Source organism: Astyanax mexicanus, chromosome 15, assembly GCF_023375975.1.
Source record: "Astyanax mexicanus isolate ESR-SI-001 chromosome 15, AstMex3_surface, whole genome shotgun sequence".
Lineage (NCBI taxonomy): Eukaryota > Metazoa > Chordata > Actinopteri > Characiformes > Acestrorhamphidae > Astyanax > Astyanax mexicanus.
Genome location: NC_064422.1, coordinates 36,455,849 through 36,480,335, shown reverse-complemented (window position 1 = coordinate 36,480,335; position 24,487 = coordinate 36,455,849). Strand labels below are relative to the sequence as shown.

Sequence of the window (24,487 nt, the reverse complement as noted above, 5' to 3'; positions counted from 1 at the left end):
CACACACAGACAAGGGGTGTGCATTATGGCCCTACAATGATGTTGCGATATTTCAGAGTATTTTTGTGAAAATATTCTTGAGGATACGGCAAAACACTCATAGAAATATTTGATCAATTTCTAAAATAAACTACTGTAGCAAATAAGAGTTTTTAAATCTTAATTTAGTAAAAACACAAATCTGTAAACTTTTGCGTGCTTTTGATTCAAGTAATTATAATGTTACAAAATAAATGGTCCAAAAAAAAATTCAGAACATAACAAACAAACTACCCCAAAATGGATTTTTTGTTGTATAAAAGGTGATGATATGGCGTGATGTATTATATGGCATCTACTCCTTACATATACACTCGCTGGATGGCGAGACCTGTAAGGCTAAGCTAGGTAAACAAAACTGTAATAAAAAAAATAACATTTTTAATAACAAACGAGTGCTAGATGCTAATCTACACAGATTTCTCTCCTGAAAACTGTTTATGCGGGTGAGTAAAGCGCTTCTGTTTATTTAAAGTAAGCTTAGATTTCCAGATTCCCACTAAGGCTAGGTACAGCAGCATTAGAGGCTAACCACTAACGCAGACATCCCAAGTTGCAAAAGTTGATTTCAGGGAGGTTAACCACCCCCCCCCCCCCCCCCAACCCACCAAAAAAAAAAAAAAACAAGCACACACACCAAAGGATAACAAAACTTTACTTTTATATTAATTAATTTTACTTTTTTTCTAATTAAATTTAGAGTATTCAGAGATGAAATGAGTTTTATCTTTTTTCTTTTTGGAAGGCCCTGCCTCTGCTTTCCTTTTTTTTTTTTTTTTGGAAAAAAAGCCGTTATTTGACAAAAATTGACAGTTACAATATCACAAAAAATTGACGTCAAACATCAAAAACATTTCATATCATATTACAATAATTATTAATATTGCCTCTGCCATGATCATTCCTCTCTTACTCTCTGAACAAATCCCGTCCGGGAGGGGGGAAAACACTGCCCGCCCACACTAAAAACTAATTGGCTGTCTCACAGACTCTTTGCAGAGAACAGGCCAATCAGAACCCTCTCTGTTTTCTCTCTCTCCTTCCCACACGCGATTAGAGAAAAAAAGTCTGTGGTCTGTGTGCGCATTTGGGGCACTCGTTCTGAATTCCGGGAGATTATATGTGACTCGCGGGCATCAGGGAGCCACTACCGAAATGCGGGAGACTCCCGCAGCTTCAGGGAGACTTGGTTTGTGTGCTAATGCTAAAATGTGGTTAGCAAATTAGCTAGCAATTCGTCCCACATAGGTTGTCTTAACACAGCAAACACAAAGTCTACCGCTTAGTGCGAGGGCTAGCAGCAGGCTAAAGGCTGATAATACTTTGAAGTTTGAACAGCAAAAGGGATAGCGCGTAGAACAGTTAGCAGCTAATGCTAATACTGCACCAGCAATGCTAGGTGGGGTTTCCAGCAGGCTACAGTCTGATAATACTCACCTCTGAATGGCAGGAGAACTAAACAACTGAAATACCTGTATAACACTGTACTTCAGCAGAGTGGCTTTACTGCTCCATAATACCTGACTGGTAGAATTCATACATAATAAAAAGGTGCGCTGACGATTTTTGGAAAAGTTAAAGGATTTTAAGAGTGCATTATAGGATGAGGTAATAAATATGGTAAATGTTTAAAATGTTACATTAATTAAAACTGTATTAGTAATAGAGTTGCTATATACATAATAATTTTGGTACCACTTTAAAATAAGACTACCTTTATAAAGGGTTTATAAATGTTTACAATTAGTTTATTAATGGTTACTAATTAGGTTGTAAATGCTTTAAAAATTATTAATAATCAGTTATAACACATACGTAGAAACGGCAACAATATAGATGGCTGTGGGTTCACTATTTGGCAAATAACAGGTCATTGTTGCCCTTTTTACATATGTGTTATAACTGATTATTAATGATTTCTAAGGCATTTACAACCTAATTAGTAACCATTAATAAACTAATTGTAAACTATTTATAAACCCTTTATAAAGGTTGTCTTATTTTAAGGTGGTACCATAATTTTCAGTATGTTATATTGGTTAGAATGTTATTAGCGCAAAAATACCCTGAAATATTGTGATATTAGTTTAGAGCCATCATTCAGTTTAACCCCATTCTCTCTCTCTCTCTTTCACTCTCTCTCTCTTTCTCACTCTTTCTCTCTCTCTCCCTCTCTTTCACTCTCTCTCTCTTTCTCACTCTTTCTCTCTCTCTCCCTCTCTTGTATTACTGTATTGCTCTTTCTCCCTGTCCGTCTCTCAAAGACACAGCTCAAACACACACACACACACACACACACACACACACATACACACACACTCACGCTGATAAGTAGGCTAATTTCGCTGCTGATCGGGGAGTTTTAAGGGGTTTTTAGCCCTTGAGTGTAAAGCTGCTGTGACACAGATCGTGAAGTCTCTAAAAGGAAGGATTAGTGTGACTTTCTGTTCAGATCAAATTTTAAAAAGCTTGCCAGTTTGTCAAGTCATTCCCCAGCCACTAATAAGTCTGAGTATATTAACTGTCCCCAAGTCCTCACTAAATGAAGAAGGCGACGGGGGAGGGGACGGTGCTGCAAAAACAAATCGAGCCTATCTGAGTACATTTGTGGAGCCACTTAACACAGGGAAGCGCTCGCTTCCCACCAGGCAATTCTAAACCTAATAAAACTGATTCATTTTACCCAGTGTTTGCTTTCTGCTCCGAACAGTTAAAGGCAGTGAATAAGCTTTACGCTGAGGCTGGAGTCGCCGTCGTGAATGTGTAAGAGCTGGAGGAGTTGGAGGACTTCTCGCTGTAATAGAAACAGTGGCAATTTGCCATTGCAGTAATGACTTCTTTCTTTTCTCTTACTCATACTCATGAGGAGTATCATCAGCGAGCTTTAACCTTCTATGATGTACAGTAATACGCTTAGAGACTCCGACACTGTACCACACTTAACTCATTAAAGATTCCTGCCTGAGTAGTTCACAGAAAAAAAGAGTATCTGCAGGGAAAATGTGAGGGTTTTGTTAAAGAAAAATATTAATGCTGATAGATCTGACACAAGCTAACATAGAGGGCCCTATCTTACAGCCTGTGCAAGTTGTGTCATGATGCTCATTGCTAGCTTACACCCTGTCAAGAGTCTATTTTCACACCTTGCCTTGCCTTTTGCATCAATTATATAGCAACAGAGCAAATCAAATCAAATGTATTTGTCTAGCACTTTTTTTACAACTGGTGTTGTCACAAAGCACCCTTACAGAAATGTAATCACAATACAAAATCAGGCAAAACATTAAACATAAAATATACAGAATACAAAAGCCCCCAGCGAGCAAAAATATCTTCAGGCTTGGTGGTCTGGAAGTGAGGTGTGTTCAAGTGTATTGCTATCTTAGCAATGGAAAACACAGGTGTGCCACTGACTGATTAGGACCCTCACTACAGTCAACCGTCAGATATTCATTGCTATTTTGGCAACACAGGTCCATTGCACAAGCCCAATGTGCATTAAACACACACATTTTCATGCAGCAGTGCACAAACCCAACTTTTACATCCACAAAAAACAGAATACAAAATAAAATAGCATTGCTGTTCCCGTAAATGAGTTGCTTACCACCTTCACAGCTTGAACACACAGGTCAGTTTTCTGTGCTGTGCCATTAAAATAGCAATACGCCAAATTCAGAGTGCACCTAACTCTTAAAGGGAAAGGCAAGTGCCATGCTGATTTATTTCACTGATTATTTCTAGGTTGATTTCACATTACACCCAAAACACACCCATGATTAATGAAAAAAACATTAGTACATGCCTTTTACATGTTTGAGATGCACTAAATCAAGCTGCATGGTGCTCGATTGATGGCTTGCCTATAGATTGCTAAAATAGGGCCCAAAGTCATCTCTTTTTCAAGAGTTTATTTCTTTTATTGATTATGATTATGGCTTACATTTCTTCAGAAAATCCAAAAACTCAAAAAATTCAAATATACTGTATTTGCATCTTCATAAAGCTTGCTGTAAAAAGAGATTCTGTGCAGACTCTAGACTTGATATATCACAGTGGACCAACACCTGCAGATGACATGTCTCTCCAAACCATCACTGATTGGTGGAAACTTCACACTAGACCTCAAGCAGCTTGGACTGTGTGTCTCGCCACTCTTCCTCCAGACTCTCAGTCTGATTTAAAGAATATTTGAGCATTTTTACCCTGTTATCCTCAACCAACGCCAGTATAGATGCAATGACTATATGGAGAAATCATGTTAACAGAGGGAAAAGAACAGGTTAAAAAGCAGAACCTGTTTCATAGACCACTGAATGCCCTAGGCAGTTAAGGGTTAAAGCCATATGAGGCTCTGTACAGAGTGTGCATTTGAACCTGTGCCTCAGGATCATCAGGGCACTGCCTATGCTCAAGTAACACCCAAGCCTGGGGCTCCGGCGCTAGGAACAAGAGCCAAAGGTAATCTCCCATAATCCCTTTAGATGGTCGTGCTTTAGAAATGTACAGGCCGTGATGGAGACGGAAAAAGAAAGTGATGCTATCACCTTCTCCGTGACTTAGAGAGGGGTGAGCAAAAGGCTAACAGTCTCTCTCAGCCTGACTGACCTCAGGTCAGTCCAGCTGTCTCTCTCTCTCAATGGCTGTGTAGAATTAACTGCACCTCACTCCACATCCACCTGAAGGCTTCTATTCACAGAGGTGAACCGGTGAAGAGAGAATTCTATGGCTTTACTGATAATGCAGAGTTCAGAGTGGCCTTTTAGAGCTGTTGACCGTGAACTTGTTGTACGTGGAGAGAATGCTTTCAACATTAGCTGGAACGCTAGCTAAACAAACAGACTGAATGAACACCAGCAAAGTAGTCGTGTGTTTGGAATGTTTTATAAGTGTCCATGTTTTAAATCAGTAAAAAAAAAGGCCTTACATCAGAGTTATTCTATAGTGTCACTAAGGTACCTATCATACAAGGCGTGTCGTGATGTTCGTTTTTACCTTCTTAGACACTGTCAACAGTCTATTTGTATGCCTTGCACCTGCAAGGAGTTTTTTAGGAATATATATCTACACTGATGGACATGGTGGTCTGAAAGTGAAAATATCTGGTGTGTTTCTATCTTGGTGGTGGAAAACAAAGGTGCTCCACTGACCGATTAAAACCATGACAACAATCATTAGCCATCCGTCCCTACCTATCGTACCAACGCTTGTACGCTATGCATGCACTTAGTGCTCATTCTTCCTGCTTCTTACACAGACACGGATGCACTAGAGCAAGCATACCCTTCTTTGACATCATTAATGAACAGAATAGAAATTTAATAACATTGCTGTCGCTGTAAATTACCTGCTGGCGTATCCTTACAGTGTGAACAAGCAGGTCAGTATGCTCTGCTGAGATGTGGAAAGTGCTGCGCTGTTAAGATACGAACACACCAAAGTAAGAGCACACCTGGCTCTTAAAGGGAATGGCAAGTGATACGCTAATTAATTAAGAGATTTAATTTGTGCCTTTTGCACATTGCAAGTCGTGCAATGGGTGCTTTTTGATACCAAAGACACGCTGACCAATTTCTCAATCTGAATGTCCCAAGAACAAAAAACGTTTATATCACATATGACATTGAGTAGTCCAGTGATCTAAAGCGCTGCCACTATGCTCAGGAGATCGCTGGTTTGAATCCTGGTCATGCAGCTTGCCTCCAGCTGCTGGAGCCCTGAGAGAGCACAACTGTCCTTGCTCTTTGGGTATATGGTGCTATTTAACCTATTTTTGTTGGGGCATCACCAGTGATGGGGGACACCGACTAGAGCAGCTGAAACACTTTCTGTGTTTAAAACTTTCCATGCTCAAATGTTGTCAAACATTTTCAATGTACACTGTATAAAGCTAAAGTTTGCTTCTTATTAGGCAGCTTCTTATTTAAGTTACACATTTTACCTTAATTAATGTTACATCATCTATACTCTGGGGTTTGCACATGTTCCATATTGCTGCACTATTTAAGGTGGAGTGGTCATAAATAAAAGCAGACCTCACAGATAGTATCTAACAGTGATTGAAGCAAAATGCTGTGTTTTCTGTACAAGTTCAGTTCTGTTCAGCAGCAGGTTGGAGTTGTGTAGATGGACGTTTCTTCTTTTGGCATACAAACCTGCAAAACTAAGTTGTAAAGTGAGTGTGAGTAAGATTTTATAGTCATTTAGTAATCTCAAGGTTTCAGTTTTGTAGCAGCTACTGAATAATAATACATTTTAACATCAATAACTGAACAACAAGCCCCCTCAACCTCCAAGGGCTCAACAACTACTGATCATCTTGAATATTAAAAAAAAAATAAAAATCACGTGTTCACATCTGGTCATACCAGTTCACCTCTACTCTACTCTATTTCTCGTAATTAACCCAAGCGTTTTCAAACAAAACTTCCCACAAAGTTCATTCTGGTATTTCCTGAAGTGCGTCGGCCCACCAAACAATTACCTTGAGTGATGACAAAAGGGGGAGACTCTCCCTCTCGCCTAAAGAATAGAAGGAAACTGAGAGAAAGGTCAGATCATCAGTCTTTTGTGTTGTTTTAATGGAGTGGATGGCTGTCTGCCAGGGCCCCTTTGTTGCCTTAGGAGGCCAGGTTAAGTAATGCTGCAGTTGGGATAATATCTCTCAGCAGTAGCACTGGGGAAGAAATAATGGCTGTGCTGAAATGGAGTTAAGGCATTAAGGATGGGAAATGGGATTTAGCTACAGGCCTCGGACTCTCTTCTCTCTTTCTTTTGCAGGAATTCAGGTGAAAAACATGGGTATCTTTTACTTCTAGGTTTGCTGTGTTCCATGTTTGTTCAAATATGCGTGTGATGTAGGAAATATAGCTAATTTTAGCATTAGCTGTGGCATGTGCAGAATATGTGTGCTTACAGAGTCAAAATAAAACTGTAAAAATCCATTTACTCAGAACTAGAGCTGGATGACATGGCCAAAGTGTGTATTACAATACATTTCTTTCTTTTTTTTCGTATTAAAACAATAGTGAAAAAAGTAGATTCAAGCATTTTGTAGTACTTGTAGCCATAAATTTGTGTAAAATAGTAAAATTTAAACATTTAAACTACTTCATGTATGTAACCCCATATTTAGTTATGCTTAAAATACAATTATAATACATTTAATGAGTTTTACAACTGTATCACTATTTATTATACACCGAGTATATTATAAATGTACTAAGAATATATGTTCAATATGTGTACAAATATGCTTCTACACTTCTAGTATACTTCGTTGGGTATAAAAATATATTTTAATATACTGTACTACAATTTTTAGCGTGTTTTTTATTTTCTTCATTTGACATTTAAATGTGTTACTTAACGCTGTATCCTATAATTTACTCATATTTATATTTTCCTAATTATAATTACAGATTAATTATATTAATGTAAATATAAATATAAAAAAAAACATTTCATCATTGTAGTAATTGTATTTACTTTCTAAAAAGTTACATGATACATTGTACTTTATGTGAACTACTGTAACAGTTGTTTTTAACACATTTTCCTAAAAATGTACAAAAGTATAGTCGAAAATAAGTATATTAGAAGTATATTGAATTACATTAAACTAAAAGTGTATTTATATTAGTATATTTAATAAAAATACACTATATTGTACTTTTTTAAAAAGCATGATCAAAGTTTACTTTCAAACCTTTGAAAGCATAATATTAATGCAATTAATCTGTGAGACATTTCTCAATATATTTTAAGTACAATTAAGTATATATATATTTTTTTTTACCAGGGTTGATATAAATATAAAGGTCTCAGAAAAACTGCCAAGAAGGCCCAAAACAGATATATGTACCTACAGACTTCTAAAAAATGTAAAACATTTAATTTTTGTATCCTATAGTAAACATCAGCCCGTGACAAATGCTGTTAAAAATATGTAATGAAATGTCAGAAAGATTTAAAAAAATCATATCACTATTATTAAACATTTAGGTTTTAATAATGGTGCGTTGCTGTGCTCATTGCTACCTTACACCCCATCAACAGTCTATTTTCACACCTTATGCCTGCACTGTTAAAATAGTATCAGAGTTTAAGAATAAATCTACACTGATGGGCGTGGTGGTCTGGAAATGAGGTGTGTTCAGGTAAATTTCTGGTGTATTGCCATCTTGGCAACGAAAAACACAGGTGCTCTGCTGACTGAAATGAACCTAGACAACAGCCAATCAACAGAATCCATTCCTATACTGTAGATGTGCCATGCAACAATAAACAGAATAAAGAATAAAATAACTTTGCTGTTCCCTTAAATGAGCTGCTGGCGTTCCTTCACAGCGTGAAGACGCAGGTCAGTCTCCTCTGCTGAGACACACAAAAGCTCCACGCTGTTAAGATACGAACATGCCAAAGTCAGAGATCACCTGGCTCTTAAAGGGAATGTTAGCTAGCACACTGATTGGTGTATTTCATGTTACGTCCAAAACACACTTTATTATTAATTTAGAGAATCAGTACATGCCTTTTGCGTGTACCAAAGACACACTTTTACGCCCTTAATCCAGCTGTGCGATCCGCAGTTGACCTGTGCACTATAGATCACTAAAATAAGGCCCAAAATTAAATCTTTTTTAATTTGTTTTCCAAAAATTGCTCCAAAAGTTGCTAAAAATATCTTCCAAATGGTTTAATATGCAAGTTGAAAACTGTAAAAAATGTCCAATAATTTGGTTAAATTTGTCTTGCACTAAATTACCATCTCAACTCATCATCTCTTCCATCTTTCTCTCCACTTATCTACGTGCCCATCTCTCCCTCCTAGACTGTCTCTCTCCTGTGAGGCAGGTGACACTTAAAATCACTCTGTCTGCATGTTAATAATGCGGGTTACAGCTGCTCACTCCTTGACCCACTTCTGATGCTCTAATAATTCCAAGACAAGATCACCTCGCCCCAGACATGCCTGTCATCTCCATCAGAACATATGGAGCTGATGATGAGTTATGAGTCTAGGTTACAGCAGGTGCCGAGGCATGACTGGATATTTACATTGCAGAACAAGAGTAATAGATGAAGCTGCAGGCTGGAGGACATGCATAAATGAACAGGATTAAAGTAATAATGAGGGAAATGTAATATAGTCCTACATTTATGCAAGTAAACCTAATTGGCACAGTGTGAAATGCAGTGGGAATAGATTAACAGATAACTCTTACAGTGAATCTCTAGCCAAGTGAAATCATACCCATCTGGCATTTCACTGTTTAATCACGGTTGAATCAGTGCCATTACAAGGTTAAATAATGTAAAAAATTATATTTTGATGTTAAAAGATGAATCACAACATTATTATACATTATTATGTTTAATTTTATTATTACATTTTATATAGTTCAGTCTAAAAACTGGAAATTTGGTTTGCCAAGGGTTTAGAAGAGACAATTGTTCTACTATATACAGAACCATCACCATCAAAAATTAATTTGCATGCAGTTTACAGTTATTTTTGCATTTTATTTTTCAAGTTTCCACAAAAAACAGACGTTTGAAATGGTCTAATGATATAAACAGAATACCTAAGAACGCTAATAAAACCATAGCATTGATATTTATAAGACAAAGACATATCGCCCTATTGTAGCAATCTATATGCGAGCCATAAACTGTACATTGTGCATCCTGATTTAGGGTGTGTGTTTCTGTCTTTGCTATCGTAACGACTGGAAAAGTACACCTTGTGCATGCAAAAGGCATATACTAATTCGCTTCATAATTCATGGGTCTGCTTTGGGCTTAACATGCAATAAACCTGCAATCAGTGCACTTTGTGCATTTTGCACATGTTCATATGTTTGTAACAAGCACTGCCAATATAGCAATGAACATCTGACATCTTTTCAGTCACTTCAGTGAGTTATGCCAACATAGCAATACACCAGAAGTTTACCTGAACACACTTTCATCTCCAGACCACCACGCCCATTAGTATAGATATATCCACAAGCTCCATCGTGACGTGAAAATGGACTGCCCATTATGTTGATTCCTAATTAAAATTTGATTGTTGATTTGTAAGTATTTTGTTTAACATTAAACATTATTTATTTTTTAATTGAAACATTAAAACTACAACTGACATTATCTAAACCGTATTTCAATATTGAATGTTGATCATGTGTCAGCTGGGTAAACTTAAACCTTAAATCAAAATCTATATAAATATAAAATATCTCATTATCACACTATCACACAACCTAATTGATTGATGAGTATTTAAAGATTATATAAATAATAAACAAGAATAAAGACAAGATACAAAATGCATATATTACACAGCTCTGGAAAAAAAAATAAGAGACCATTTAAAAATGAAGAGTTTCTTAAATTTAACCAAATTGGGAACCTCTGGAATATAATCAAGAGGAAGATGGATGAGCCATCAAACCAAACTGAACTGCTTGAATTTTTGCACCAGGAGTAAAGCATAAAGTTATCCAAAAGCAGTGTGTAAGACTGGTGGAGGAGAACATGCCAAGCTGCATGAAAACTGTGATTAAAACCAGGGTAATTCCACCAAATATTGATTTCTGAACTCTTAAAACTTGAATGAATTAATATAAACTTGTTTTCTTTGCATTATTTGAGGTCTAAAAGCTCGGCATCTTTTTTTGTTATTTTAGACATTTCTCATTTTCTGCAAATAAATGCTCTAAATGACACTATTTTGATTTGGAATTTGGTAGAAATGTTGTCTGTGATTTCTGGAATAAAACAACAATATTCATTTTACTCAAACATATAACTATAAGTAGCAAAATCAGAACTTGTATCTGTATATCCACAAATGAGAATTTTTAACAACATGTACAAAATCATGTAAAGTCTGGTGAAGAAAGTAAAAGGTCAGTTAATAAAAACAGCCCATTTTCTCTGTATTTTTTTATCATTTTTAAACCCAGTTTTGGAAACTTTCCATGGTGACCTTGCTGTTGCTTGTGGAAGTGGATTATGTTCAATCTGATCTGCTCAGAAATGCAATATTTCCTGAAAAATTAATAACCTGTACCTAATGTCTGTTTTGACTGGAAACAAACTGATTGAATGTGTGGTATTTGACTAAATATTGGCCTTGGACCAACAATAATCATCAAAGATATGAGGAATCCTGTTATATTATCATTAAGCAAGTAACCCTTTAAAAGATACACATACAGATAGCAGTAGGAAGCACACTGTTATTTGTGCAGCTCATACCCTATGTTTTAATTGGGAATGTAAATGCAGTCTATTTACATCAAATATATAATCTCTATATAACGTATCAGCACTGTCAGCAGAGTGCTGTAGCTGTGATTAGTAACTTAGCTGTGTTTTTTTTTTTTTTTTTTTACTTTTCATTATTCTTAAATAGTACAGGCATAATTCATACAACAATTGTCTAGGCCATTGTTTAGGACACACCCACATATTGCCTAATACATTCTACAAGCTGGAACTGAGTTTCTTGGTAGTGGCAAGTAACATGATATAAACACAGCTATTAATGCATTATAATCACAGTTCATCATGCATAATAAACATGGCTATGATGAATTATCCATTTATATAAATAATGTCTTATGAATGCATTATAATGTTTTATGAGTATGTTTATAGAGTCACTCTCTATACACACAGCAGCAAGAGAAAAGAGATACGAGACAGGGGGGGGGACAAACAAGACTACAGGTCCCATGCAACAACACAGTACCATGCATATATACTAAATTATTATAGCTTGAGATTTTACTGGCTAGTTTTTTTATCCTCGCTCACAAGATAGCACCTTACAATGTATAGTATACAGCTGTGGTTATTCTTGAGCCATCCCCTGAGGTAACAATTCATGACCAGTGTATATACAGTGTATATACTGTTGTCACATGTCAGTATTCTAATATTCATGTACGTATTCAAATCAGTGCATTCAGTGGACCTTGCAATACGTATTAATTTGATTTTCTGTTGTTTTTCTGTTCGTTTTTTTTTTCCCCAATCAAGCTAAATGTTCCAGTAATTTCCGAGCGCGAGTCACAGAGGAGGCAGGCGAATAAATCAGTGTGTCATCAGCATAGAAATGGGTTATACAATTTTCTGTTAATCCACCAACCTCATTAATATCTGAACAGTACAGGCCCAAGTACAAATCTATGTGGAACTCCTGGGAGATGGAGGTTGTACACTAGCTGGATACATCGGCACGCTGTGTTCTGAGAGAGAAATCATTTGTATACCAAACACACGTGCGTTGCTCAAGGATGAATTGTAATTCTCAGTGTACACTTGTAAATCTGTTTAACTGAGAAAGAGTCGCTGCATTAGGAACTGGTTTTCTGCTTGCTGTTTGTATCTGCTTAGTTCTGATGTATTTACTGAATATAATGCCTCGACTGCAGAGTATCAGACAGTGGTAATCCACTCACAGTTTGTCTCTGTCTAAAGGTATAAAAGCCCAGAGGCAACATCATGTTTTCTTCCACGTTCAAACAATAAGAGTGGGTTTAAAATGTTTCTCCTTCTCGAATCGAATAAACAGCAACTATAGTATAGATGGTGCCGCTTTAAAATAAGACTACCCTTATAAAGGGTTTATAAAGGGTTTATAAATGGTTTACGAATTAGATTATTTAGATTATATTAGATTATCTATCTATCTATCTATAGATTAACTCAATTCATCAGAAACTTCTGTACTGCAAAGTGTAATTAATATTCTTACACCATTTTAAGAGGAATTGTTTCACTTCATGCTTCCTTCTGCTGACAACTTTTATGGAGATGTGGATTTCATTTTCCAGCAGGACTTGGCACACTGCCCACTGTCTAAAGTATCAATTGCTCATATATAGTATTCTAATTTTCTCTGTGTGTAATGCATTAACAGGGGTTGGAGAGTGAAACTGAAACATCTGTCATTTTAGTGTGGGAGGTTTCATGGCTAAATTGGAGCAGCCTGGTGGCCAATCTTCATTAATTGCACATTATTGCACCAGTAAGAGCAGAGTGTGAAGGTTCAATTAGCAGAGTAAGAGCACAGTTTTGCTCAAAATATTGCAATGCACACAACATTATGGGTGACATACCAGAGTTCAAATGAGGACAAATTGTTGATGCACGTCTTGCTGTCGCATCTGTGACCAAGACAGCAAGTCCTTGTGATGTATCAAGAGCCACGGTATCCAGGGTAATGTCAGCATACCACCAAGAAGGACCAACCACATCCAACAGGATTAACTGTGGATGCTGTAAGAGGAAGCTGTCTGAAAGGGATGTTCGGGTGCTAACCCGGATTGTATCCAAAAAACATAAAACCAAGGCTGCTCAAATCACGGCAGAATTCAATGTGCACCTCAACTCTCCTGTTTCCACCAGAACTGTCCGTCACCACAATAAATTATTGTGGTCTATAACCAGGTGTTTCAGTTTCATTGTATATAATTTGAGTTTCACAATTTAAATTGAATTACAGTAATAAAGTAACTTTTCAATAATATTCAATTATTTTTAGATGCACTTCTACATGTTGCTGAATTCTATGATAAACTGTTATTCTCTACGTACGCTCTATGTAAATGTGTTTAACTGAGAAACAGTCATTGCATTAGGAACTGGTATTATGCTTACTGTTTGCATCTGCTTAGTTCTGATGTATTTACTGAATAAAAAGCCTAGACTGCAGAGTATCAGACTGGGGTAATCCGCTGCTGAATGACTGTGTGCATTCACTGATGTGCGCACAGTCAATACCCTCCATCAAAAGCCGCCTCAGGCAACTAAAGCTTTCCTGCTGTGCTGCAGCGAGATAAATCAAGACAGGGCTTTATGATAACGTATCCATTTCACACAGAGGAATTGTTCTCGTCATTTCGTCTCCAACATACATCTTACAAATCAAGCAATAATGAAATCAAACACGTAGAGCACAGAAATGGAGATTTGTGGAGGCTGCCTTATCTTATCGTACACAGTATAGTGGTACACTGAATTACCGTGATTATTATTAATCTATCAATCAATCAACCTTTATATTGACTCTGAGGTACACTGAGAGTGATGCTCATTTTTAATGTTTTTGAGCTTTTACAATAAACAGTCATTAACATAATAAACATAATATTTACTCATCATAGATAAGAACAGGAGAAAATAAGCACGCCAAAAATTAAGAATGACTAATATTACATATAAAATATTATGTATGATTACAAGGTAAGTATGAAAAAGGTAAAGTAAATATTTAGATAAATAGTGTGTGTGTGTGGGGGGGGGGGGGGGGGGGGGGGTTCTGCCAAAAAAAGAGTTCACAAGTTCACCTCACTACATACTGTACAAAGTTCAGCACTTGCTCTGAGCCCTGCCTCTGGGATCTGTGTGTGTGTGTGTGTGTGTCTGTGTGGGTGGGTATGTGGGTGTGTGTGTGTGTGTGTGGAGAAGTGTTTGTGTTGGGATGTGCAGAAGGATGATGAGAAATAATTTATATAAGTAATTCAGTAAATAAGTCAGTAAATAAGTAATATAGTAAGTAAGTTAGTAAATAAGTAATATAGTAAGTAAGTCAGTAAATACGTAATATAGTAAGTAAGTCAGTAAATAAGTAATATAGTAAGTAAGTCAGTAAATAAGTAATATAGTAAGTAATGCACTAGGTAATTCAGTAAATAAGTCAGTAAATAAGTAAGTCAGTAAGTAATACACTAGGTAATTCAGTAAATAAGTCGGTAAATAAGTCAGTAAATAAGTAAGTCAGTAAATAAGTCAGTAAATAAGTAAGTCAGTAAGTAATACACTAGGTAATTCAGTAAATAAGTCGGTAAATAAGTCAGTAAATAAGTAAGTCAGTAAATAAGTCAGTAAATAAGTAAGTCAGTAAGTAATACACTAGGTAATTCAGTAAATAAGTCGGTAAATAAGTCAGTAAATACGTATGTCAGTAAGTAATACACTAGGTAATTCAGTAAATAAGTCAGTAAATAAGTAATATAGTATGTTAGTTAGTAAATAGGTAAGTCAGTAAGTAAATAAATAAATAAATGCTATTATTTTAGTCTTTCACATGTAGCAGATCTCTCATTAGTCTCTGTTTAAATGTGTGAAACACTTTTATCCTAAAAGCCCAGAGGCAACATCATGTTTTCTTCCATGTTCACACAATAAGAGTGGGTTTAAAATGTTTCTCTGTCTCTGTCTAATTTTAGCGGTATCTGAAGATTCTCTTTATCTTTATTAAATCCTTACTGTGTTCTACATCTGATACTGTGATATTGTATAAAATGTCTGTATTTATTTCAAAATGCATGTTTTGTCACATTGGGCTGTGAAAATGCCTGTAATAAAGACCAAATGTTAGCTGATATTATACAAAATTGCACTAATCAGGCTATGATAACCTCACAACAAACCGTTTATCATGGCTCACTTGCCTCAGTTAAGGTCAGCGTTCATATTTTTTTCAATAATAAAAAAAAGACTGGGCAAAAATAGTGTTCATCCATCCATCCATCCATTTTCTTTGGCAAAGTATTCTGTGGACTGACGAGACAAAAGCTTTTTTGAAGGCGTGTGTCCCGTTACATCTGCCTCAAAACTAACTTTCAGAAAAAGAACATAATTCTAAATGTAAAACATGGTGGTGGTAGTGTGATGGTCTGGGCCTGTTTTGCTGCTTCAGGACCTGGACAACTTGCTGTAATTGATGGAACAATGAATTCTGCTCTCAACAGAAAATCCTGAAGGGTAATGTCTGGCTATCTGTTTGTGACTTTAAGCTCAGGCTTACTTGGGTTCTGCAGCAGGACGATGACCCAAAACACACCAGCAAGTGCACCTGAATGCCTTTTAGAGTGAGTCACTCTAAAGTCTGTTTTTATATTTGTAAAGGAAGAACTACTTTTTCACAGCACTGTATGTAAGTCAATCAAATGGGTACCACTTTAAAATAAGACTACTTTTATAAAGGGTTTATAAATGGTTTACAATTAGTTTATTAATGGTTACTAATTAGGTTGTAAATGCCTTAAAAACCATTAATAATCAGTTATGTGGCTATGGGTTCACTATTTGGCAAACAACATGTATACGTACATTTCTACATATGTGTTATAACTGATTATTAATTATTTTTAAGGCATTTACAACCTAATTAGTAACCATTAATAAACTAAACCATTTATAAACCCTTTATAAAGGTAGACTTATTTTAAAGTGGTACCATTAAATGATTAAATATCAACAAACAAAGCTGTTTAATTCTCTCTCTATGCTCATTCCTGTACATTCCTGCTACACATTAGCCAGTGCTGTGTCCTGTATGTATTACAAGCTTATGTCACATCTCAGCAGTCTCATTTACATGCTTGTGTGGAGAGCTGCGTTGCCAGTCTGTCCTGCATAATTATAAATAAACATCTGAGCTAATCAGAATAATCAAACTGGGTTCGACCTCAGGTCAGACATGTGTAACGGCCTACAGAACCAAATAAATTGCTGTAGAAAGAAAATGTACTAAAAATTAAATAAAAAAAATAAATAAAGAGCCATCTCAGAAGCGTATAGCAGCAGAGGTTAAACACACTGCCACTCTGCTGCAGTGATTACAGTGAAGTGCTTTAACTGGACCCCACACCCGTTTAACACACACTCCTGATGGAAATGAGGCTTTAGATACAGACAGTTAGATTCAGATTTAGCAGCAGTTATTTATATGAAGAAGAAAATGCAAATAAACGCAACTTTATCTTAGGATCTAGACTTGTGTGGTAGATATTTGCATATTAAAGAAGATTTTAATGTGATCTGTCTACCTTTGTAGCTATAACAGATTCAGCTCTTCTGGGAAGGCTTTCCACCAGGTTTAGGAGTGTGTTTATGGGAATTTTCGACCATTCGTACAGAAGCGCATATGTGAGGATTTCCTTAGGACTCTGTGCAGGCCAGTCAAGTTCTTCCACACCAAACTTGCTCATCTATGTCTTTATGGAGCTCGTTTGTGCATTGCTGCGTAGTTGTGCTGTTGAAAAGGAAGGGGGTTTCACTGGAACTAAGGGGCGGAGCTTAACTCCAGAAAAACACCATAATAATCCCCCCTCTACCAAACTTTACACTTGACACTTGTAGTCAGAAAAGCAATAGCCAAATTCAGCCACCAAATTCATTGCCAGTTGGAGAATTTGTCAAATCAGAGAACATGTTTTAAGATTAATGAGAGTAGTTTTAACCTTCACATTAAAAAAGTACTTTTTGTACTTTTAAGAGGTGTTTTGTCTAGTCTTTAGTCCTGCCTTAATCAGTTGAATAACTCTTTTTTAATAGCTAAATAACACAGATTTTTACAATATTTGATGGTTTTTATTTTTTTTTAGAATTTAGGGGTCAACAATAGTCTGTGCTCTCTGTCATCCAGGACCAAAAGGCACAGGATTCTGATAATGCCAGATATTTAACCCTCTTATTATGTTCACTTGTCAGGAACAGCAATTGTTTTCCCGGGTCAATTTGACCTGGTGCATGTTTATTTATCCAAAAGATGCCTGAAAAAATCCAAATAAGTAGTGTGAATATTTTATTACTAACTCCATTGCTAATTATTATCAATACAACCAATTTTAAGTGCAGTATGGTGTTCCTCACCAGGGAATAAAAAAAAAAAAAATCTTGTTCAAACTTTTTTTAAAGTTTCAATACTTTTTTTTTACTTGAAAGACCAACATATAAAACAATAGTTTTACATTAAACATTGAAACATAAGATTGCAATTTAGTTTTAGTTTTTATAGTTTTTGCAGGGGCTGGTTGCAAATATGTGAGATGAACCATTTTCATATTATATGTTGATTACACTAATTAAGGCAAGCAGAAGATGTTTCATGATGAAAAAATACTTTTAACTATTTTTCCTAGATCTTCAAACTTTAAAAAGGGTCAAATTGACCCGAAACATAACAGGAGGGTTAAATATCTTATCATTTTTTTATTTGTAATTTTTGTTGCATATTTAATGTAAATTAAAATTTTAAGTGGGCTTCTAGGATGTATATATACACTCTGTATAAACTCTATATAAGCTGAGAGTAGACTCAGGCTGTGTAAGTATATGCTTTGTGTCTTTTGAGCAAGAGCCAGAAAAGGAAAACCTTAGTGGAGAGAACGAAACTAAACAGTCTATCTCTTAGATAATGCTGTAATGAATGGCCATGTGTGTGTGTGTGTGTGTGTGTGTAGTGTGCTACAATGGTAAATATGATAGAATGAGTATTGTGGAAGGTTGTGTTCATGGTCCTCCAAGGTTGTACAGTCATTTGAAATTTAATGAAAGTAGAGAAATAATGACCTTGGCAGAGCGAGAACTTGAGAATCAAGACGGAGAGCACACTGGAAGCTTAAAGTGTGTGTTATCTAGGCTGTGTGTTTGTGTGTTTTGTGTGTGTGTGTTATATAAGCTGTCAGACTGGACAATTCCTTTTTTCACAAGGCCCTTGAAAAACAAACTAGTGTACTTTAAAAAGAATGATTATAGGAATGGATATTTAAACCTGGTGGTGGTGGCGAATGCAGTGCAGTTTAGTTTAAAATGCATAAAACATTAAACCTAGCAAGTATAAATAAAAAAACATACATTCAATCAATTTTCTGTACTACTCCATATACAGGTACATCTAAAAAAATTGTATTACTTAAAAGTTATGATACTTTAAAATAAGACTACCTTTTTAAAGGGGTTATAAATGGTTTATTAATCAGTTATAACACATATGTAAAAAGGGCAACAGTGACCTGTTGTTTTCCAATAGTGAACCCACAGCCATCTATAGAACGTTGCCCTTTCTACGTATGTGTTATAACTGATTAATTATCATTAACTATTTTTAAGGCATTTACAACCTAATTAGAAACCATTAATAAACTAATTGTAAACCATTTATAAACCCTTTGTAAAGGTAGTCTTATTTTAAAGTGGTACCAAAGTTACTTAATTTCGGTAATTCAGTTAAAAATGTGAAACTCATATATTATATAGATGTATTACACACAGAGTGATCTATTTTAAATGTGTATTTATTGTATTGTTTTACTGTAATTATGGCTTACAGCCAATAAAAAAACAGTATCTCAGAAAGTTAGAATATTATATAAGACCAATTGGTACTTTTGGCAGTGTGGGCAGTGTGCCAAGTCCTGCTGGAAAATGAAATCTGGATCTCCATAAAAGTTGACGAGCAGCAGAGGGAAGCATGAAGTGCTGTAAGATGTCTCTCCAAACCATCACTGATTGGTGGAAACGTCACACTAGACCTCAAGCAGTTTGGACTGTGTCTCTCCTCACTCTTCCTCCAGACTCTGGTCTCTTGATTTCTAAATAAAATGCAAAATTTATTGATGATCAACGATGGTTTGGAGTAGGAGTAAAGAGCCCTCAGCAATGATGTTGCTCCATCCAGCATAGTTCAGATCACTTTAGCTAGCTTTCTTAAACACTGGCTTCCTTAATAATCCAGCTGTACATATAACTATGATTCACTCGAAGGTTGGAATGAATTAAAATGCCCGTCTATATGTAAGTGGTGATAAATTAACCAGCTATAGTTAACAAACCTTACTGAAGCTCAGTGATTACCTGTTTAACCCTGGTGTTCATATTTTTTGTTACTCGTTTATTTTGTTACTTGTATTTAATTCGGCAAAATTAAGCAATTTTACATTAAAATGCTTTACACATGCTTGCTTCACCTAAATTGCAAGCAATATAAACAGCTTACATGGTAAATATTTGCCCTTTACCTTTTTTTATGTTACATTTCTTTCAAAAAGTGCTACTCTTTTTTTATTCGTTTTTTAATAAAATGTAAAAGAAAAGGAATTTAACTCAAGATATGAGTAGAAAATTTGTTTAGTTTTAAATTTACAAATGAAGCAATGTTTATTAGCCCTTGGCCAAACATACTGTATGTAATATAAATGTGTAGGTGTGGGTGTACAGTGTGTGTTTATCGAAAATGTGTTTTGATATATGTTTCTCACAAAAAATGAGCCAATGCCAATGAGTTTGAGTTAGAAAAAATATTTTTTAGTATCATTTGATGAAAAATGAAAACGGGTCCCACAGACCCGAACACCACACAAGGGTTAAGAGAAAGAAAAAAAAACGATGGCTGCAGTACATTGTTTGCATGCTGTTGTGTTCTTTACCTGGCAGCCCAGGGTTGGAAATGGGAAGGGGAAGTCAATTAGGCAGGCCAATCAGAACAGAGGTCATTTTTGGGTCTTAAACTTACACGAACAGAGACAGCAAAAACAGCCTGTATAATTCTGAAATTTTGGTGTATAACCCCACACAAACATCCTAAGCAAAATACAGAGAAAACTGTATAATGAGTCCGAAACTGAGATACGCTCAATTTAACACAAATTACTGTAAATATCTGTATTATATCTAATATTTTCCTGCTGTTTCTCTTTTTTTCTCTCTCCAGGGATAATCAGAACAGCACTGGGCGACATGGATCGAGAAGCGAAAGAGCACTACGCCGTGGTCATCCAAGCCAAAGACATGGCGGGGCAAGTGGGGGGCTTGTCTGGCTCCACCACAGTGAACATCACCCTCACTGACGTCAATGATAACCCACCCAAGTTCCCCCAAAGTGAGTAACTCTGCACTGTGATCTTTTATTAATGCCTTCCTTCAGTTACGACTCGGTCAATGTGAACTGATACAGCGGGATGTTTTTCCCTTGGTTATCGATCACTAAGTGGGATATAATTTCTCTATATCATTGGATATGAGCAGAGTGAGGTCATTTATTACAGGGAGGAGGCAGATTCCTTGTTGTAGTCTGTGTAAAATTACCATTAACAACAGGCTGTTAATTGCATTGCTGCCTTCTCTTGTTCCTACTTACTGTAGACTTCTATACTTTATTGGTAACACTTCCTATGAACCCTGTATTCATAATGCCTTATGAATGCATTTATAATATCTTATATGCCATACATAATACCTTATACTGACTGTAATAAGCCTGTAAAATAACTCATAAGTACTTACAGCGACATTCATAACACATTATAAACTACAAGTGTAAGGGATTATAAAGAAAGGGCTTATAATGCCTTAGAATATCTGTTCATAAGTACAGATTTGGTATATGTTGGTATAATTCCTTATAATATCCAGCAATGATTTCTCAAATTAAGCTTTTAAAAAAGTGTGTAACACATTATAAAGCCTTATATACAGTCATTACTGACTTTAAGCGAAAAGTGTTTTTTTCAATGCCTACAGTAAGGCATAATAACATTTACTTGTTTACACGTTTAAAACACACTTAACTTAAAGCCAGTAAAGAGCACTCATAATGCTTTATAAGAAATTACAGTGAGGCATAAAAACATTTGCATTCATTATGAATACAGGGTTCATACTCAATACTCAACTATTTATTAATCTAATATTAAGTGTTTATTGAGCAATGTTCTAATGCATATTATTGCAAGAATTACTCAAATAATAAAAATAAGATTACTTTTAAAAATAAAGGGAAGGCAATCTGTAAAAAAAAATCCTCAGGTACAGTCATAAAGACCATCAAAGGTGTTGTGATGAAACTGGCTCTCATCAGGACCTTTCCAGAAAAGGAAGATCAGGATTTACTGTACCTCTGTTGAACAGGATGAGTTAATCAGAGTTACCAGCCTCAGAAACCGTAATACATTAAAATATATATTTTTAATAATCTACACCACCATTTAAGGATTTAAATGGTTGTTTGATTATTTTGTGGTTCTTAATACTTAATACAAAAAGGTTCACAATTAATAGTACTTGCAGCAGTAGTAAAAAGTTGTTAAAAGGTTAATTAATGTCACAAATATTAATTAATTTGCACTAGTTAAGATATTACTAAATTCTGATGCTTACGAATATTGTAATGATAATTATGAATGGATACATAATTTTTTTAAAAAAGTGTTATTATGACTAATAATATCTTAACTATTGTTAACTACTAATTAGTTAAAGAACTGTTTATGTGTTCTTATTATAAAGTGTTAACTTTGTATCTATAAAGAACCTTTTACTTAAAGAACTAAAGAACATTTTAAACCCCCTATATCTTGTTTAAACAGTGTTCCCCAGCTCCACATATTACAAATACAGTATTTTTCTGCCTATTGTTGCAGCATCTCATTTGTTTGTCAGCCTATTTTGCTTATTGCAGCTTAGTGCAAAACGTAGCTTAATAAAATATCCAATATGCCAAACTACTACTGCTATTAATATCAGAGTAAGTTATGATCTCCTAGACATCTTCTTTTGGAAGCTATGATCTTTTAAATATATTTTGGATGTATTTTAAGAGCCATTAGACATTGTAATATGTCTCATTAGAAATTAAAATATCCCCTTCTCTTTCTCTTGTATGGATGCCATCTCATTAAATTGTGACTCATCACATCATTGGAACTCTGAAGTTCCATTTTTGATCATTAGCTACTGGAGAGCAGATGTCTGAACAGAATGCATGAAGAGCAAAGATGGCCGTTGTGTGCTACAAATGTATTTTTTTTGTCAGTTATAATAAAGTAATCTGATGTTTGCAGAAATAGGAATTCACTGCTGAGGCATCAGATAAAATCATATAACCTCTTTGCATTTATTAATTTATACAATGACATGCAGTATGTACAGGGACCTACACTATAAACCCATACATAGATTGAACTCAAATAAATTAAGTCTCTAATACATAAAATTGGATATCTGTAAACATTACTCAACTATTTTGAGTTAACTTAACATTTGTGGGCACAAAAAAATACATTCAAACGGAGATATTTGAGTTAAACCAACTTATAATTACTCTTTATTAACTCTTTAATAGCGCTTTTCCATTGGCGTCTGGCACCATATATTTGCATACTGGGTGTGTCCCCCATTTGCTGAAAATAAGGGGAACTTATCCTGTGCAACCGAGGTAACTCTTGCTCTTTCTTTCCTTGGGTGGCCCTGATGAGAGCCAGTTTCATCATAATGTTTTTGATGTTTATTTCCGACTGCACATGAAGATACTTTCAAAGCTCATGAAACGTTTCATATTGACTGACCTTCATTTTTAAAAGTTTTTTTTTGTTGTTGTTTTACTTAGTTGAGTAGTTCTTGCCATAATCTGGATTAGAACATCACTCAAATAGAGCTATTCACTGTATACCTGTAACTCTACCTCTTCACAACTTTACAACTTGACAAGTTCAGCACAGCTGTTAACTGAAAGCCTGAATTCCAGGTGACATTACCTTATAAAGCTGGCTAAGAAAAGCCTAAAGACTAGAGACTTTTTACTTAATATTGGTTTTAATCATATGTTTTTGAAAGTGATGATAGTGTGTAAATCTAAAAGCCAATCAGATTTCGCAGTAGTAAAAATATAGTAAAAATTGATTACCCACCTCCCTAGCTACAATTAATCTTGTCTGAACAGGGCTCAAGTATAAACATGTGGAATAATCCTTAAATATTATTATAACAGGCTCATTACAAGAAATCTACAGCAACTAATGTGTTTCATTTCATTTTCTGTGAGTGTCTGAGAGTATGTCACTTCATTTGATGTATATATATATATATATATATATATATATATATATATATATATATATATATATATATATATATATATATATATATAAATATTTGTGTATCTGCAGAGAACTACCAGGTGTATGTATCCGAGTCAGCTCAAGTTGGGAAGCCAGTGGGGAAGATCAAAGCCAATGACGAGGACATTGGGGTCAACGCTGAGATCAAATACAGTATTCTCAACCCTGAGGGAGCCAACATGTTCTCTATTGCTACAGACAAAGACACCAGAGAAGGCATCATTAGTCTGAGAAAGGTACCTGGTTATAAAACCATCCTTCACTTTCTTTCTTTCTTTCTTTCTTTCTTTCTTTCTTTCTTTCTTTCTTTCTTTCTTTCTTTCTTTCTTTCTTTCTTTCTTTCTTTCTTTCTTTCTTTCTTTCCTTTCTGTAGAAAGCAGCACAGCATTCAGAGGTGAAACAAAAGATGATTATATATGTGATTATGAGCATGAGCTGTTTTCTGCTGCTGTCAGTGTAATGACTGCTATTTTTGTGCGCTTGTATTTAATATAATTTGTAATTCAGTTTTTTTAATGGTCATACTGAAGCTAGATTCAGACACAGACATAGGTGTCTGACATATTCACACAGCAGTTAAAAGTGACCCAAATTAGATTTTTTTTTTTCCAGAAAATCTGATGTATATTTTAGGTTGTCCACACTAAATTTTTATTATGAGACACATACTAGTCTATATAAAAAAAAAATTAACATCATTTTAACATCAAGTTACTTTATCTCAGTAATGCAGTTCAAAATGTGAAACT

At 35.3% G+C, this 24,487-nt stretch overlaps 1 protein-coding gene across 2 annotated transcripts in view; it reads left to right on the top strand.

The window, feature by feature from the left end:
* LOC103028344 (cadherin-18) overlaps positions 1-24,487 on the top strand; it is a 379,608-nt gene that overhangs the window by 286,953 nt on the left and 68,168 nt on the right. For both annotated transcript variants that reach the window (XM_049464277.1, XM_049464276.1), the window contains 2 exons: positions 20,555-20,722; positions 23,787-23,974. In XM_049464277.1, coding sequence (XP_049320234.1) covers positions 20,555-20,722; positions 23,787-23,974 — 356 coding nt within the window. The remainder of the gene's footprint in view (positions 1-20,554; positions 20,723-23,786; positions 23,975-24,487) is intronic.